General features: G+C 44.4%; 1 protein-coding gene across 1 annotated transcript in view; it reads left to right on the top strand.

The window, feature by feature from the left end:
- Gadl1 (glutamate decarboxylase like 1) overlaps window positions 1-17,513 on the top strand; it is a 152,197-nt gene that overhangs the window by 9,001 nt on the left and 125,683 nt on the right. The window contains exons 3-8 of the mRNA XM_027415316.2: window positions 341-431; window positions 4,372-4,478; window positions 5,218-5,333; window positions 11,543-11,622; window positions 11,808-11,862; window positions 17,195-17,311. Of these exons, the coding sequence (XP_027271117.1) occupies window positions 341-431; window positions 4,372-4,478; window positions 5,218-5,333; window positions 11,543-11,622; window positions 11,808-11,862; window positions 17,195-17,311 (566 nt within the window). The remainder of the gene's footprint in view (window positions 1-340; window positions 432-4,371; window positions 4,479-5,217; window positions 5,334-11,542; window positions 11,623-11,807; window positions 11,863-17,194; window positions 17,312-17,513) is intronic.

Below are 17,513 nucleotides of genomic sequence, written 5' to 3' on the forward strand. Positions count from 1 at the left end.
CGTCAACACTTGTCCTTGTGTATGTGCTGAGTATTTTAAAGATTGAAATGTAATGACATCTAATACGGCGTACACATAGGACTCATTCAGTTTATAGCAGGAGAGGCTCAGGCTATTTGTAGAACCCAGAGGCCCCTGTGCCCCGCCAGCTGAAAAGCCCCTCTGTGATGTATCAAAATCTTGCCTCTATTCTACAGATGTCTATGCTGATTCTGAGCAGCCTTTAGGAGGAACCACACACTGTGCTGACCTTTGTGTGGCCAGCTGCTCTCCTAGTCTGAAAGAGCAATCGGTGGTGGTTCGTTGCTGTGTAAGTGAGTATTTCGTTTTCCATTTACAGACCATCCAAGATTTTTCAACCAGTTGTACGCTGGCCTTGACTACTACTCCTTGGCGGCCCGGATTATAACAGAAGCACTGAATCCAAGCGTGTAAGTGCCACGTGACTGGAGGTTAGAGATGGCTGTTAACTCTGTAAAAGTTTGTTTGGTAAATTTCACTGTAATGATTTGTTTGGCAAAGTCTAACCATTAGAAATGTCATAGTCCTAGGACTCCAAGCCATATCAGAGAGGTGTTTTTGACAGGCAGAGCTGTGAGATAATGTCAGGCATACCTATCAATCAAACAGAGGAGAGACCTAGTTAAGCAACTCTCCACTGACTCCTGCGTAAGAAGCCATGTCTATGCTACATATTAGAGACAGGATAGAAACAAGCCTTGGGCCTAGGAGATGACTCACTTGGAAAAGTGCTTGCCTCAGAAACATGAAGACCCCAGAACCCAAGTGTGATGCTGAGACACTGGTGTAATCCCAACTCTGGGATACAGACACAGCAGAATCCCTGAGGCTCCTGGCTAGCAGACCAGTGGGAGATCCTGCCTCAAACAAGTAGAAGGCTCCTAAGGAACCATGCCTGAGATTGCCACAGACACACAGACACACAGACACACACACACACACACACACACACACACACACACACACACACACACACACACACAAGCTTTTTATTCTGTCCTTAGAAATGATAAAGTCTGGTGAAAGAAAGACACATACTAAATGGCCTTAGTGTAGATGGATGTAAAATCCAAATCCAAGGTGTGTTATATCATAAATATAAATGGAGGAATGTCTCCTGGTTAGTCCCAGGAAAGTCTCGGAGAGAAGGTGACAGCTAAGAGAAGGATGGGTAAGAGTTAACCTCGTGAAAGTGAGAGCGACACGTTCCAAGTAGTGGGAGCAGCATGTATGAAGGCCCTGTGGTAGGAGGCAGAGTGCCACAGTGAGCATAACACGTACAAAGGTCCTGTGGTGGGAGGCAGCATGCCACTCTATGTTGAAAGGTCAGTGTGGGCGTAGCCGACAGAGTGACAGGGATTATAGTGGAAAACAAGGCCAAGGAGACCAAGAGAAGAAACACGTTGAGCATGTGAAACACGCTCATGAGTCACTCCACATGCATAGGAAGCCCTAGAAAGTCAACATTATTTGGTGACATTTGCTGTCCAAAAAAAGTTTTGCTGAGGCATCAGGAGATGACTCAGAGAGTAATCGTGACAACCTGAGTTCAGAGTCTCTGAATTCACATAACAGCCAGATGTGGTAACAAAAATGTCTAGAACCCAGCACCTCTGTGGGAAATGGAAGACAGGGACAAAACAGTCTCCAGAAACTCCTGGGACAATTAGCCTGGCTTAGGCTGGGGTGTCTCAAAGTGCCATCTGATTTACACACACACACACACACACACACACACACACACACACACACACACACACTCATGAACATACGGAAGTATCAGAGTAGACTAGATAGGATGAATTAAGAATATATTTTCTTTGCCAAATGAGAGATGGTAGCAGTTTGGATTCTGACTGAAGTACAGTGGAGAGGATATGGGGAAATGGGTTGAGAAGTCAAAGCATGGAAGCAGGGCTCCATCATCACAGAGCTTGGTAGACAAGCTCCAGGATCTGAGTTTGAGCCTCCTAACCCACTTGTAGTCAGCACTGAGAAGGTGGAGGGAGCCAAATCCCTGGCACTTGGTGACCAGCCAGCAGAGTCATATTGGCAAGCCCAGGTCCCTGTGAGAGACCCTGTCTCCAAAGCCACCTTTGGATTCCTCAAGCATGGGCACGCATGCACATGTATCTGCACCCAGGGACATTCCTATACACGTGTACACACACTTAGAAGATAACGTGTACAGGGGTGGATACGTGTTAGGTCTTGGAAATGAGGCTCATAGAGAGAGAATTTTAGCTAATGCCTAAGCTTCCATCCTTTGTGTCTGGGTTCATGGCTGCACTGTTGGATGGTATGGAACAAGGGAAGAGAATGCCAGTTTTCAACAGTGCAGTGGATGAGGCAATATCAAAATTTTCATTTCAGTTGTGTGCCTTAAAAGTTGCAATGATCTTGAGACAGTCAATGAAACTGAGAGATATCTGAGCCTGGAATTCTGATATGGATTTTAAAAAGTATAAATATAACACAGACTGGGGGGAGAATAGTTAGGGTGAGGTTCCTCCAATTAACTGGAGGACCTTTGGAGTCCAAGCAGACTAAAGAAATGCTGTGTGGGTTTAATGGCTTCATTGAGCAGCCAGGGTGGAAAACCACATCATAAGGAAAATGTATTCTCAGGAGAGAACAGGACTCAGGACCTTGGGAACAAGACTTGACGATAACTAGCCTTTAATGGTTAGGAGAGAGAAGAGGGAGGAAGGAAGTCAAGAGTATGGGAATAGAAGCCACGGGAGAGTGTGTGTCCAGGACAGTGTAGTACTGAGTAGATAACCAAGGTGAAGACAGACCGTTCCAGGATTGCTGACATAGGTGTCATGGGTGAAGTCATGGACAGGACTGTCTCCACAGAGGGCAGACATAGGCACTGGAAGTTGAAGCAGAAGAGCGTCAGAAAGGACAGCCAAGTTTCACTCTTCAGATCTCCCCTAGCAGAGTTTATATCTCCTCACTTGAGTCATTGAATCTGTCACATTTAGAGGTCTAGGATGTGTTCCATTGCTGCCCTACCAGACCATCCACTCACAATGGGCCCACTCCTTGTGCACTCTATAACACCCCCCATCTGCATGTCCATTCCCAGTGTAGGGCTGATCTAATTTTTAGTAATAGGTTTACAACAAGTTGGGTGGTTTTTTTTATCTATATTTCAGCTCTCCATAAACATATACAGCCTTTCACACTTTGTGTGTGTGTAAACTGGCTTCACACCATGGTTGGAAGCCCATCTTATATTTAAGAGAGTGCTTGGCATACAGGCAGGCACTCCATAGTAGGCGTTTGGTTCATTTTGCTTTTGTTCCAAAGCGGTTCCCTCCAGATGTTAAAATACTTTTATCAAAAAAAAAATTTCTACAACTAGAAGTTTAAACACATCTGCTTAGGCTATGTATTAGAGTACACATTTATTTAGATACAGCTTAATGTAGTCACCTAAATATAAAGGAGGTTGGGGATTTTTAGCCACTCAGTTATCTGGAGAGAGAGGATATTTGTACATTACATAACCAGACACTGTGACTGATGAAGTCTGGGGTCCTGCTCTGGGGCTGGGAAGCTACTCTGGGTGGAGTTCAAAGGGCAGGCGTGCGTGAAGCACGTAGGTAGGGTCACCATGAGGGTTTGGGCAGTGAGGGAAGAGAATGCAGGAGGGCAAGGTTGCAAGTCTGACTGTCATAAGGCTTAGTGACAGTCTCCACTGACCCAAGAGAAATCTTGACAAGGACCAAGCATCAAGGTTGGATGCCACAGGGAGTGTGGCTGTAAGAAGGCTCCTTCAGCTGAAGTGATCATAAGAAGGTCACCACAGCAAGGTTCTCCAATGATAGTACCCTGGCCTAGAGCAGGAAATCAGGACGGCAAAACCATCACAAAATGAGAGAGACTCATAGAATACTTTCTACAGATATAGCTAATGTGGCAGAAGAGGCCATGTTCAGGACACAGATACCACCATGTAGAGACAGTGTGCTCGTGGTAATGGCCCAGAAAACATGGCTACCAAGACAACAGCTTCTCTTTAGTTAGTTTCAACAGCCATCATGCTAAGTATCCCAACAAAGAAATGGCCATTTCCCATGGCTGACAAACAGACAATACTCTGCCCTCTTCTCCCCCTCCTGGAATTGAAGGTTCCTGAAATAGCTGGCAGAAGGCCACCCACTATGGACAGTTACCCATGTCTAACGGTATCACGACGGAGACTTCTCAAGTTCCAAGGGCTAGATCTGCAGAGACTCCCTCCACTTTGGCAGCCATTGGGTTTCATGGAACTCTCTCGGGACCCCAAAGGGTTACTCTGACTCTAGTCATAGAAGTGAAGTGTTTTTTATATCTGTCTAGTTATACGTATGAGGTGTCCCCAGTGTTTCTGTTAGTGGAAGAGGCGGTTCTGAAGAAAATGATTGAATGTGTTGGCTGGAAAGAAGGGGATGGAATATTTAACCCAGGTGAGTACCACTGGGGACCTCCAGCACCCTTCCACTTGGAGCATCTAAACACCTGTTCAGTTGAGGAACCTCTCCTTGCAGACATGCATATGACAAAAAGTTGGCTTACCTTGGAGCTGACACCTTTTCATAGCGTGACTGACATTGGCATAAATGCTAAGTCATGATATGCATCCTGAGGAAATGAGATGTCTACAATTTAGGACTTACATGTCTACACTTAAGACTTTTAACTAGCGCAGAGGAATGCCTCAGCGCTGGGGGCTCCCAAAGCTACCTCGAAGTCCTCTATGTTGTTCAGGCAATGTTTCTTCAGAAGCTTTCTAAACCATCTTGGTTTAAGCTACCCTGTCTTCCTCAGGCTGGGGACGAGCTTGTGTTTCCATTTCAGTTTCACCAACCAGGTGACAGAGAGGGGAAGAGACAGGATGTTAGAAACAGCACAACTTCAGGTGCTCCTCCTAAGTTCAGGATCAAAGGTTGAAATTTTTAGTTTGGAAAAAAAAGTCCTAAGTCAAAAGGATAGGCCTAAATTTCCCTCTTTTCTGAGATAAAAAGTTCAGAAATTGTAGACATCCAGGAGAGTATAAATGGGACATTTGGGGTGTTTGGGTGCCTCTCACAATAAGTTTTTACTAGACTAGGGTAGTCCTATCTGTCCAAGCTTCCCAGTCTATTTGCTTCTTTGGTTGTAAAGACTTCATGCTGTAAATTTGACATTTAAATTTTGTCTTTGTAGGTGGCTCAGTGTCCAATATGTGTGCAATGAATTTAGCTAGATACAGATATTACCCTGATGTTAAGGAGAAGGGCCTGTCTGGTTTGCCAAGATTAATCCTTTTCACGTCGGCAGAGGTAAAGCATTATTTTTGATGATGGAGACATTTTTCCTCTTGAAAATGTGTTAGTCAAGAGGTTTCATTTGCTTGAGGATTCATGTTGCGATTTTTATTCTATGTATGTGTGATAGATATGCTTACGTTATTCTCGTTTTTGCCACACCCCACCCCTGCCACTCAGTTTTGATGCAGCAACTTCATTGAAAATTTATAGTCTGACAACAGGGTGTCCACACCCAATGACTACACATTTATCTACCATAACCCTTACACCTGAGACTCAGGGGACATGATGGAAGGTGAGTGGAAAGAGTATAAAAGCCAGAGGACCGGGATGTCTGCCATAGACCGTGTCTCCTACATTTAACAGGGGTCTGCCATAGACCATGTCTCCTGATTTTAACAGGGAGCTACACCCATGATCAAGTGTCTTGCTTTATTAGAACTCAAATCAGGACTGGCGTCAGATATGTTCTCTACTCACAATGCCATGCTTAGTTGTTTTGATTGAGTAGTGTAAAGGATTTTTATCTTTCTTTTCAAGATAGAGAGGAAGGCAGGGGGTTTCAGTAACCACTGATGTCACACACACACAATCACAAGCATACACACAATCACATGCACACATACACAGTCACGTGTACATACACAAACATATGGTGATGCACACACAATCACATGTATACACACACACACACACACACACACACACACACACACACACACACAGGCAAACATATAGTGATACACACACATACAATCCTGGTTCACCAGAGTTCTTATATTTTGTTTCCCTGTCCCCTGAAGTACAAGCTAAGGGTGTGAATGAATGTATGGACATTGAGCTAGACCACCCAGATTTAATTCCGGTCTCCAGCACACGTTATCTGAATGACCTTGACAAAGGTGGTTGCCACCTCTGGGCTTTGCTTTCCCAATTTGTGAAACAGTGTATCAGTTGCTTTTTGTCTCAAATTACCCCCAAGTCCAGACTGGAACTGCCGCTTTGTGACGCTAAGCCTCCCAGCACCTGGAAAGTTGTGCCAATAATGGCTGTGCTCTTTTACATGGCTGGTACAGGAGTGGACCAGCTGGATGGTCCCAGTGGCTCCTCTCTACCCTGTGTATCCCAAGTACAGTGCACTCCAACAGCTCAAGCACGCCCTGAGAGAGGGAGGAACATACCAGCCGCTGAGTTCGAGAGTCAGAGCTGGTGCACTGTCAGTACAGATTCATTTTTGTAGCCCCAGATCCCAATGCGGAGAAAGCAGAATCTGATGCTGAGTGAGCTTATGCAAGGTCTCCTTGAAAAGGGTCTGGAGTCAAGGATCCCTGAGCAATGGACCCACGAAAGCAACCCAACAGGCACGTGGTGCTCACCAAAGAGTAGATGGTTGCAAAGACTGAATGAGCTATTACCTGTAAAGTAGGATCTGGCCCATATAAGAAGTAGCCATTATCAATGGGAGGAGAAAGAGCCAGCCCCAGAGAGAGGGGTATAAACGGATGATCCAGATTAAGAGCTGTTTTATCTGAAGGAGTCTTGTTTCCTGTGTTCTACTTTTGTGTATTTCCAATGGGAACCCCTGTTCAATTCCCGGGTCAGGAGCACTAACTATCCTGTCAAAATCCGGTGGCCTCCCATCCAAGTACTATCCAGGCCTGGCTTTGCTTAGCTTCCAAGGTCGGATGAGACAGGACACAAACACATGTGACTTGAGAGTGGAAAATGGAATATTAGGACCGGAACAGTAAGAGTAGGAAGGGGGTTGGTTATACCGTCAGGGATAACCCCCTGAGGAGCAAGACCCACCAAAACAAAGCATGTATGAAAAAGTCAAGAAGAGACTTGTTACTTTTTATCCCACTTAAAATAGAAGAAAACAAAACAAAGCAAAACCAACAGTAAAACAAAGTGAAAGCTGAACATTGTCTGTGACTTCCAGTTGGTTTTTCCTGGGCATTCATTTTTTTCTAAGAGAAAAAACGTTACTTTATTTTTGCATGAGTTTATGCCTCTAGGGGTCCTCCGAGTGAGGACCCTAACCAAGTGATGTATTTTCCCCCTACCTTCAGCTCCAGCTAGCTCTGTGCCGACAGGAGAGCAAGAGCCAGAGTGGCACACTCACCTGGGTGGTACCTCACCATCAACATCTTACTTTGGGCACTGTGGTTCTTCATAAGTTGTGTTTTCTGTAGGCAGAGGAGGATGTCTGAAACTGGACATACTTACTTACGCACCTGGGATTATTACACCCTCACACGCCCCGCTGCAGCCCAGTCTATTTCAGACTTAGGAACCTGAGTCATTGGTGATACGGTGCTGCCGTTACGGTGCCACTTCGTCTCCTGGGCAGGCTGATGAAATCCTGCCCCTGCTTCTGTCCCGTTGTCTTTCTGCACTTTCCATCTTCACTTGCTTTAACACTTCTTCACTAGTCTTTTTCTGGAAGAGATGCCCCAGAAAAGGGAAGAAGTATGACTGGGCTGAAAGTAAAGATGCCCATGGGGATGACTGGTAGTCCAGGTTGAAGGGGGTGAGAAGACACTGGATTCTCAAGTTGTTATGAAGCCAGAGCTATGTGATCTTTCCAGTCTCCCAGGTGGGAGGGGTGGCTGACATGCCAGCAGAAATTGGGTCCAGAAAACCAAAGAACAGGATGTGACCCCCATCTCTGTGAGCTCACTTTTGCCTTGAGTATCTCTCCATAGAGTCAACCTTTCCATCCTGATTAATATATTCATAATCATCCCGCCATTTCTTCCTTTCCCTGCTTGGGGTCAGAGCATCTGCATTACTTTAATTTCCATTTTAATGACTATTGCTTATTATAACAAATCAACCCACTATTTAGTTAAAAAAAGAAACAGAATTACTCAGTGTTGTGTTTAGTAAAGTTTGCAAGGCTTAGGGTAGTTACTGATTGTACATCATTGTTTGCTTTTAAGAGTTTAGTTAGTGGGAACTCAGGGACCCACAGTTCCTTCATGATTCGATACATTTCTTCTATTTTTTCACACTGCTCCACACCCCTGCATTCCTATCTTGCACCTTGGAGTATAGAGTGCTTACATCTAGCATAGAAGGTATTTCTGCATACTCTGTTTATGTCTTGCTATTTACCAGCAAGATCATCCCAGTAGACTCCTGAGCTGTCACTAGACCCACAATATCCTTTCCAGGGCTGAAAGGAGATCAAGGAAAAGGAGACATTTGGAGAGAAGTCATAAAATTTGATATTTGTGAGTGGGTTGGTACTTCACTGTGAGTGTCTTGAGTACATAGTGATCATGGGGTTTGCAGGGTTATGAGCAGAGCAGAATATCTTTAGAATCAACACAAAACAGAGCTCACTGTCTGGCACTATAAGATGAGGGTCAAAAAGAAACTTAACTTCCAGGCAGTGAGCTGTACCTGTTCCTCCTTAGCATAGCTGGCGCTAGGGAAGAAAGTGAGGGGTGTAGGATGCTTGTCTTGGGGCTGGTCCTCCTTCAGTCTTGCACCTTTGTGCTTCCTATTTTTAGGTGCTATTTTAGCGCAGCTATTTTAGTGCAGCTATTTTTCCTGAGGAATATGTGAACAAACAGCTACCCACCCCAGAGAGGGCACAAACGACACAGCAAAGAAACAATGCCACATAGTCTAGCTGGTGAACCAGTGAGCTTACTGGGGTTACTTAAAGGGGTATGGGTGGTGGGTAGGGTGTTGCACACAGGAACATGGGTGCCCCAAAGTCAGCAGCATCCTGGAAAGACACCCCAGCATGGGCTGAATGCCAAGGGTTGATATCAGGTCAGGTGACTCAGCTGTCTGAAGAGTCTCTTCTGCTGGCCACAGTCAGTGCTGTTATCACTTCGAAAGGGGACCTCATGAGTCGCCTAAGTTTTGGGAACTCTCTGAGTCTTGTAGGTTTTCCTGACTTCCTGAACCTTACGGGAATGTGGGAATGTTTTCATTCAGAGGAATAGAGCTACATGCCACACCCTGAGCTGGAATGGGCTGCATGCCAGGCCTTTTCAATAGGAAAACAAATGCCCTTTAAGGTGTAGTGTAGATCATGGAGGTGAAGGCCTTCCACCTTTGCTGACCCTGGTATCATTAGGAATGGGACTAATTTTATGACCTTGGAGAAATCTCCAGAGTATTTCTTCTCTCTCTCCCTGAAAGAATAACGCTGGTAAACTCTGCTCTCCCTCCCTGAAAATTTGAACATCAAATTAGTCAACATTATCCCATTGTATTCTGGATACAGCACACACCAAGGTGAAATCAGCAATTGGTCATGAAAGCCAGGATCACAGGGAAACAATCCAAGACCATGGTAAAAAGCATCCTTACAAGAACCAGGGAGTGAAACTTCAGCTCGGGGCTGACGTTCATGTTGGCACTCGTTTGTTGCTTCCTCTTTGTGGAAACTGGTACCCAGTGGGGTGGGTATGTCTTCTGTAGATTTACAAAGCCTATGGGGAGTCTGGGTTTCAGAACACCCGATTTATCTTTGTTGTGATGGGAACAACCACCGTTTACTTCAAAATGCACTTACTACTTCTCAGCAAAGTCATCTAGGTTTTCCCTTCCCCCTCAACTAGTCAGCATATCAGAAGGGTCACTCTTCTTTGTCCATGTCCAGGGCCCTTCTTCTCTCAGATGTCTGACTTTCAGTTGGTTGGTAGACCTTAAAAAATTATGTTCCTGTGCATTTGAGGGTGATACCTGGTTGTTCCTGACCCCGGGCTGGCGGGCGTTAGGTCCGTGACCTTTGTTCTGATTCTGAGTCTAGAGTTTTGCTCAGCAGCACATTGGCTGGAGACAATGTGCTTTTTCCTTTCAGTCAGATGTCACTGGGGGCAGGCTAGCATTTATCATTAGGAAATCAATAGCTGTTCGGCTGGCAGAGCCTACATCTCTGGTGAGAAATAATTCACCTTGACTGTGTCACCTTAGTTACAGCAGGCGCACTACCTCTAGCCAGCACAGGCTGCTGTAGCCAGTAGACATTAATTACACACTTTATGTACATTATTGCCATCCGATATGCATATGTTCCGTGACACCCCGAAATAAATGCATTCCGAGGGCACTTGGGATGTGTCCTGCTTGATATTTGGAAATTAATTATTTAGGATGGTCTCATTTTTCCTGATGGCACGACTCCTTCTGCATTTTATTTTTCGCAGAATTTAAAAAAGGAACCTCCTATTTGACAAAAGGAGGAAAAAAATGGCCACATTTGGGGGAATATATCAAGTGAAGTGTGAAGGCAAGACCATTCTTTTAATGCATTCATTCCCACAAATTAAAGTTACTTTTTTTTTTTTTTTACAATAATGTTTCTTATCGCCTTTGTTTTTTCTGGCATGAAAAAAAAAAAAAAACAGTGAATTGACCACCTGTCCCCTTTTATACACAAAGAAGAGCATTTCTAGTGTTTCTGTGGTAATTATGCTGTAGGCTTTGAGTGGGAAGAGTGAAAACTTAATGGTCTCCAGTCTTGCCAGTGCTTGTCAACAAGAAACAGGCTACACCTGTCAGCACCAACTGCTGACCTCATTGTGGCCATGCTGTACAATCATTACCTATCAGTGTCACATTGGTTCATGTGATGTTAGCCGTATTCCTATAGGTCTAATTTCAGCCTTTCCCTCCAGGTTATAGAGTTGGCCAAATGCCTGACCTCTGTTTATAACCCATCATTTCCACCCCCTAGGAAATATTTAAACCCTCTCTTGTCACTTTTGAGGTAGCATCTTGTTTCTCCTCAGAGGGTTTCTAGTGGGCAGTAGACTGGTTTCTAAGCTTCCTCGAGCTCCCCCAATAAAGAGTAGTGCCAATAGAGACCTTTCATAATCTGACAGATGCCAAGAGCCTCCCGTGACCACCTCTGTGCCGTGCATTAAGCTGGGTTCACACGTTAACCCGTGTCTTTCAGTGGTGAGATGATGGCACAGGCTTTATTGACAGTGCTTTTTGGATGGGCAAACCTAGTCTTCAAGAGTTCATTATTTAAGGCCCCAAAATGCCACTTTCTCTGACCCTGAAGTCAACAGTCTCTGCCATTGGCTAGGCAGCTCAGTTCAATTATGAGTTTCTTTTTTCTTCTATGCAATCATGTTCCAACAATTGTGCTGTGCCATAAAGACACGCTGTGGTTTAGATAATAAATAATACATGCTCCATGCTCTGAATTCATCACGGTCTCTCCCCCCCCTCACCCTTTAATTCAGTGTCATTACTCCATGAAGAAAGCAGCTTCCTTCCTTGGGATTGGTACCCAGAACGTGTACTTTGTGGAAACAGATGAAAGGTAACAGAGGTGGGGGTAGGGTCAGAAGCCTCATGGGTGGTGGTTGTGGGTGGAGGGAAGAAACCCTGCTATGTGAAAGCAGTTGCTTTACCTGTTAAGTACTGGGAATAACTGAATGTCTTAACTCTATCTATCTATCTATCTATCTATCTATCTATCTATCTATCTATCTATCTATCCCTCAGAGGTAAAATGATACCCAAGGAGCTGGAGAAAGGAATCTGGCAAGCAAGAAAAGAGGTGAGAGCGAGGGATAGAAGAGATGGGAGTGGGGTGGGCATCTGCCTACAGGCGGAGAAAAGCATAGAGAATGCAGGCCAGCAGCAGCTCCCACGAGTGGGTGAGAGAAGAAAGTGTGCTGTGGTTAAAATAGGGAAACTTGGTAGCTGTCTTACATACATTGTGTTTCCTGGTGCCAGGCTCTCCACATTCTTGGGTGTTCTCATTCCTGGGTGGCCAGAGTCTGTACATACACTGGTGTCATGATATTTAAGATTCTTGGCTAGATTGCCCCTAAAGTTGTAGTGAGCCCTCCCTCATGCAAAACTCCAGTATTCCGTTTCCTATATAACTCCTCCTTCTGGAGACTCAACCATACCTCTCTGTGATGCTTTCAAGGTGGGTCTCCATCCCTCCCTGTCCTCATTAGGGGCATTGCTTGGTCTAGCACTTCTGTGCCAGAACATTCTATCTTTCTGAGGTGCTTGAATAGAGAAAGAGTGACTATGCTTACCCAGCAAGGCTGGCTTTGACACAGGTTCTGAAAATGTGTCTGGCTGCTCTGTTCACCTGATTAATTCGTGAGCCCAAATGCTTTGGTGCACCTATACTGTCTTTCCACTGTTTCCTCCCATTCGACCCTCCCTTCCCCCCACCACTAATGGAGTAAGGCCATGCTTTAAATGGGTAGTTTATGCAAATAGTCTATTCTCAGAGGTGCTTGCACTTGAAGGTGGATACATTCATTACTTTAAGCTTTAATATTATATCTCTGCTGTTATATTCATCTATTCAAATTTCACAAAATTACTTTACCGTGAGGTGTGCTAAATTACTATATTTGGTCCAGAGTCTATACTAAACTTTGAAGCATTTATTTTATTTGTTTGGAGGGAGAGGGCTCATGTCATGGCTCACATAGGGAGGCTAGAGAACAGTTTTTGAATGTTGGATATCTCCTTCCACCATGTGGGTTCTGGGCATCAAATATAGACTTTCTGACTTGGCAGCAGGTGTCTTTATTTTCTGAGCCATCTTGCTGGCCTTGGAGTCTCTACTTAAAAGTTTGGTAGTGATGTGGGTGCATTGTCTTCAGATATGCTTCCTCCAGCCTACAAATATCTCTCTAACATCTTAATACTGGGTAGGCATGGTCAGTGTCTGGGGGTTCACATTCTCACACTCTCACTTTGGGTAAAATTCTCCAAAATAGTGTCAGGTGTTTTGTTTTTCTTTTTCTTCATTTTTTTTGTTTTGTTTTTCTTACTGTGAACCCCAAACCCTTCCTTTTAGGCTAGCTTCTTTTCCTACCTAGTTTCCTCTTGAAAGGAACTTTGATGATGCTAGGCATGCTCCATGGTGACGGATGCCGAGGACCTTGCTTCCATGGGCCATACTCTTTCTCCAACTTTTCTCAAGCCACCTATTCCTCTTCCCTTCTGTTCCCTTTTGTTCCCTTCCCCATACCTTCCATTCGTTTCTTCCTGTCCTCTCCCTCTCTATCATCTATCTATCTTCTATCTATCATCTATCTATCTGTCATCTATCTATCATCTATCTATCTATCTGTCATCTATCTATATACCTATCTATCTAGCATCTATCTATCCATCATCTATCTATCATCTATCTATCTATCTACCTATCTATCCATCATCTATCATCTATCATCTATTTATCCATCTATCCAACATCTATCTATCTATCTATCTATTATCTATCTATTATCTATTTACCTATCTATCTTCTATTTATCTATCCATCATCTATTTGTCTATCATCTATCTATTATCTATCCATCATCTATCTATTATCTATCCATCATCTATCTATCATCTATCTATCTATCTATCTATCTATCTATCTATCTATAATCTATCCACCCATCTACCTCTGTTCTTTTACCTTTCTCCTTGTAGATGGCTGCAGACACTTACCGAGCAGATGCAAAATGGCTCTCACCACTCCTCATGCACACTCAGCACTCAATGAGACAGTTAACTTTCTCTTCCACTTCCACCCCAGCCCCTTCCACCACTCCAAGGTCTGCCTGATACAAACCCCTGGCATAGTTCCATTGATCCATAAATAATTGAGTATATCTCTAAAGTAGATGCACTCTTAACTTTTTAATTAGTACTACAATTATATTTAAAGGTATTCACTTAATGTAATCAAATATTAAGTCTATATTAAAATTTCCCTTTACTTTTAAGAACAGTAACTGGCTTATTTAAGGAAGAATTCACATAGGTTGCTATGTTATGTATGGTTGGTAGGTCAGATAAAGCTTTGCTAATCCACAGCTTCTTCTACCTCTATTTTTGTGCCCTGAATTGATGTGGGAAAGCATCCATGTCCCTGGGTTTATAGCTCACATCTGGGCTGAGAGACTAATTGTGGCTCTTCTGCACCACCGGTCCTTGTGTCTCCTCTAATGTCCTTGTGTGTCCTCTAATGTCCTTGTGTGTCCTCTAATGTCCTTGTGTCTCCTCTAATGTCCTTGTGTCTCCTCTAATGTCCTTGTGTCTCCTCTAATGTCCTTGTGTCTCCTCTAATGTCCTTGTGTCTCCTCTAAGGTGGTGCTTGCACCTCCGTAGGATTCAAGCAGGATTTCCTTCCATGCTTTACATGACTTGGGGAGAAACCCTGCTTCCTCTGTGATGGCATTGATCAAGGGAGCTTACTACTTCTGGGATCCACCCATCTACCATGCACTCTCAACTCCCTGCCCCTGTGGCCTCCACCTCTCCGATTTGGCTGCCATGGTGACCGTTGGCTTAAGCATTCCTTCTTCCTGTGACTTCGGAACTAACTCTCCTGCTCCTCCCTTGCTGGCTGGAGGGCTTTCCACTACCAACAAAACTGCTTCCTCATTGCTACTTCGTTTCCCCAAGGAAATGATATTCCTAGGCTAGAAAGATAACCATTTTCTTGTTTAGCTGGACTTGCCAATTCCCAATATTCTTACATCATTTTCCACCTCCCTTAAACACAGCTTCTTGTGTTACTGTCATAGCAATTCATATTTCTAACATAGTTGATTTGATTCCATTGTAATCTTTGCTTCTTTTCTTCAATTATTGGTTTGTTTTGGCACCCTCAAGTGTAGGAAACTGACATAATTTTGAAGCTGAGACCCCAGAACAGAAGTTTGTGAAAATTGAAAATTGCTTCAGGCACATTGAAAAGGAGGGCAGCAAGGACACACTGGTGTTTCCACCCGGCTTCCTTTGAAGTCAGTGCCTACAATAGGCATGGATTCCCAGCAACCAACTGTGCATCCATTTGGAGACAATACCACATGACAGGAGGCTCCTCTGTAGTCCTCTGTGGCTCAGGCCTGCTTGTCTGTGTTCCAGTGTTTCACTCTTATTACTTCAGACACAGGAAGCTGAGCATCACCACAGATTTTAGTGCTGGGATTGAGCTCTCTGAGCCACGATGATCCATTAAAACATCTCTGCAGTGACCTTTGCTTGATACCATTATGAAGACAGTATAAACTACAGGGCACCAACTAAGTAGTTATTGACCAGCCCAGTAAGCAGGACCACCAGATCTTTCTGAGGTAGTTTTGAGCATGAGTGTTTGAAGTGACAACCTTTCTCATGGAATGCAGCTCCCAGCTCTGTTTTCCTGAACGTTGTAGTTAATGGCGAGAAATGAGGAAGGAAAAACACAGGGAAGGTTAAATCCACACATAAGCATGTGATTCCTGGGCCTGTTAAAAACATGTGACTTAATAGGTAAAGAGAACTCATTGGAATCTTCTACTAGCTTACATGGGTATTCTCTCATGCCTGTCAGAGCATCACAGTGTATGGGGAAGAGTCTACTACAAAAGCTACCCGAAACCGCTTTTAGCGAATAACATATTGTGTGTTGCTTTGAATGATTGATGTGACTCTGTTCTTGTTCTGTTTAGGTCACTGTCATGATAAAGACTTAATCAATTGTGGTTGAGTACAGGGAAGAATTCCCCAAGCTCATGGTTCCCCAGTGGGGGCTCTGTCACCTCCTGGCCTGGCTCTGAAAGGGTTGGGGTAGACCCAACCCTGTGTGTCACAGCTGTCTCCCCAGATGGCAACTGGATTGATTCTGTGCTGTCACTCTGACTCCTGGGCATCTCAGTTGGGGGATGTGGGACCCAGTGGCTTTGCTCTGTCCCACTTTCCATTGAGAAATAACATCTTTCTATCAAAAGGTCAGTCAAGTTGTAATAAATTTGGTTCAAACACAAGTGCCTACAGCATGTGAGGAGATAAGAATCTATTGCAATAACAATGAACTTCACCATAAAACTGAGGTCAAGTCAGCTCTAAGTTAAATGACAGCAAACAGTTTTCAGAGGAAATAAAATGTCAGAGGTGTCTTATTCCTCAGATCTTTTGAAACCCTAGAGTCATAGCTACCCACAATCCCACAGTTGTCTGTAAGTTGTCTCTGTCACAGTAAGTAACACACCTCTGCCACCATGCTGGCATTGGTAAGTTTGGAAACACCCCTTTTTCCCTTTCCTTTACCTGACTGGCATGAAGCCTGCTGGTGTGTACACCGCGCCTGGCTAACTTGCTTGTGATTGTTTTTCATCTCCGTGTTGCACCCATGACCATCTTTCCACTAACATCTGCTCAGGTTACAAGATGCAGGCATCAGCTGTGTGAGGAGGGTACCAAGACAGGGATGAGGCAGGCCCTTTTTCCCATCCAATGCAGGGAACTTACCCACATCTGACCCACATGGGCAACGCCCATGCTACTTTCAGTGGCATTGCCTCCTTCTCTCTGTTCACAGTTTGTTCTGTGTCTGCACTTGGTTTTTATCTTTGCCCGGCAGTTGTATTTACTTAGATAAGTGAACTGGCCTGCATGGCTCGGCCCAGGGGCCAGAATTTTACCTACTATTCCTGCCTCTATTTATTTTGGTGAGAAGGGGCAATGAAGGCTCTGTAGAAGACCAGGCTGTCTCCTCAAGAGCAATCAGGAAGCCCACAGAATGACAGTCTGTCATTAACCGTGGGTTTATCTACTTTGAACTTGGGCCATCACCAGAACATCAACCTGATAGCCAATGCAACCGACAGAAACTGACAGGAATGATCTTGAGTGTAGCCATTGATCTGGACTAATGGAGACCCAGGTTTTAGCATATTCTCACTGTGTTCAACCCAGCTATCATGACCAGAGGCCACATAGTATGGAAGTGTCCAAACAGTCATTGAATCAGCCATGACCTCCAAAGAGGCCCTGTTTGTCTCCGGATGCATAACCCATGTGATTCACCAGCTTACAACAGGGCAGATTTCACCATGATGGTGACAATTCTCTTTGCAATTGGTTTCTTTCCTCAGGGGGCAGTGCCATTTCTTGTCTGTGCTACTTCTGGTACCACTGTGCTGGGTGCCTTCGATCCCCTGGATGAGATTGCTGAAATCTGTGAGAGACATGCCCTCTGGCTCCATGTAGATGTAAGTTCATCTGTGTGTCTGTGTCTGTCAAACTTCCAAGTCCTTCCTAGCTTCTCCCACTTTCCCAGCTTCTCCTACCTTCCCAGCTTCTCCTACCTTCCCAGCTTCTCCTACCTTCCTAGCTTCTTCTACTCTCAGGATCTAGAAGCTTCCTACTTTCAGTTGTGCTTCTTACATGTCATTTCCTCAAGGTTTTCCAACA

The sequence above is a fragment of the Cricetulus griseus genome, chromosome 4, assembly GCF_003668045.3.
Source record: "Cricetulus griseus strain 17A/GY chromosome 4, alternate assembly CriGri-PICRH-1.0, whole genome shotgun sequence".
Lineage (NCBI taxonomy): Eukaryota > Metazoa > Chordata > Mammalia > Rodentia > Cricetidae > Cricetulus > Cricetulus griseus.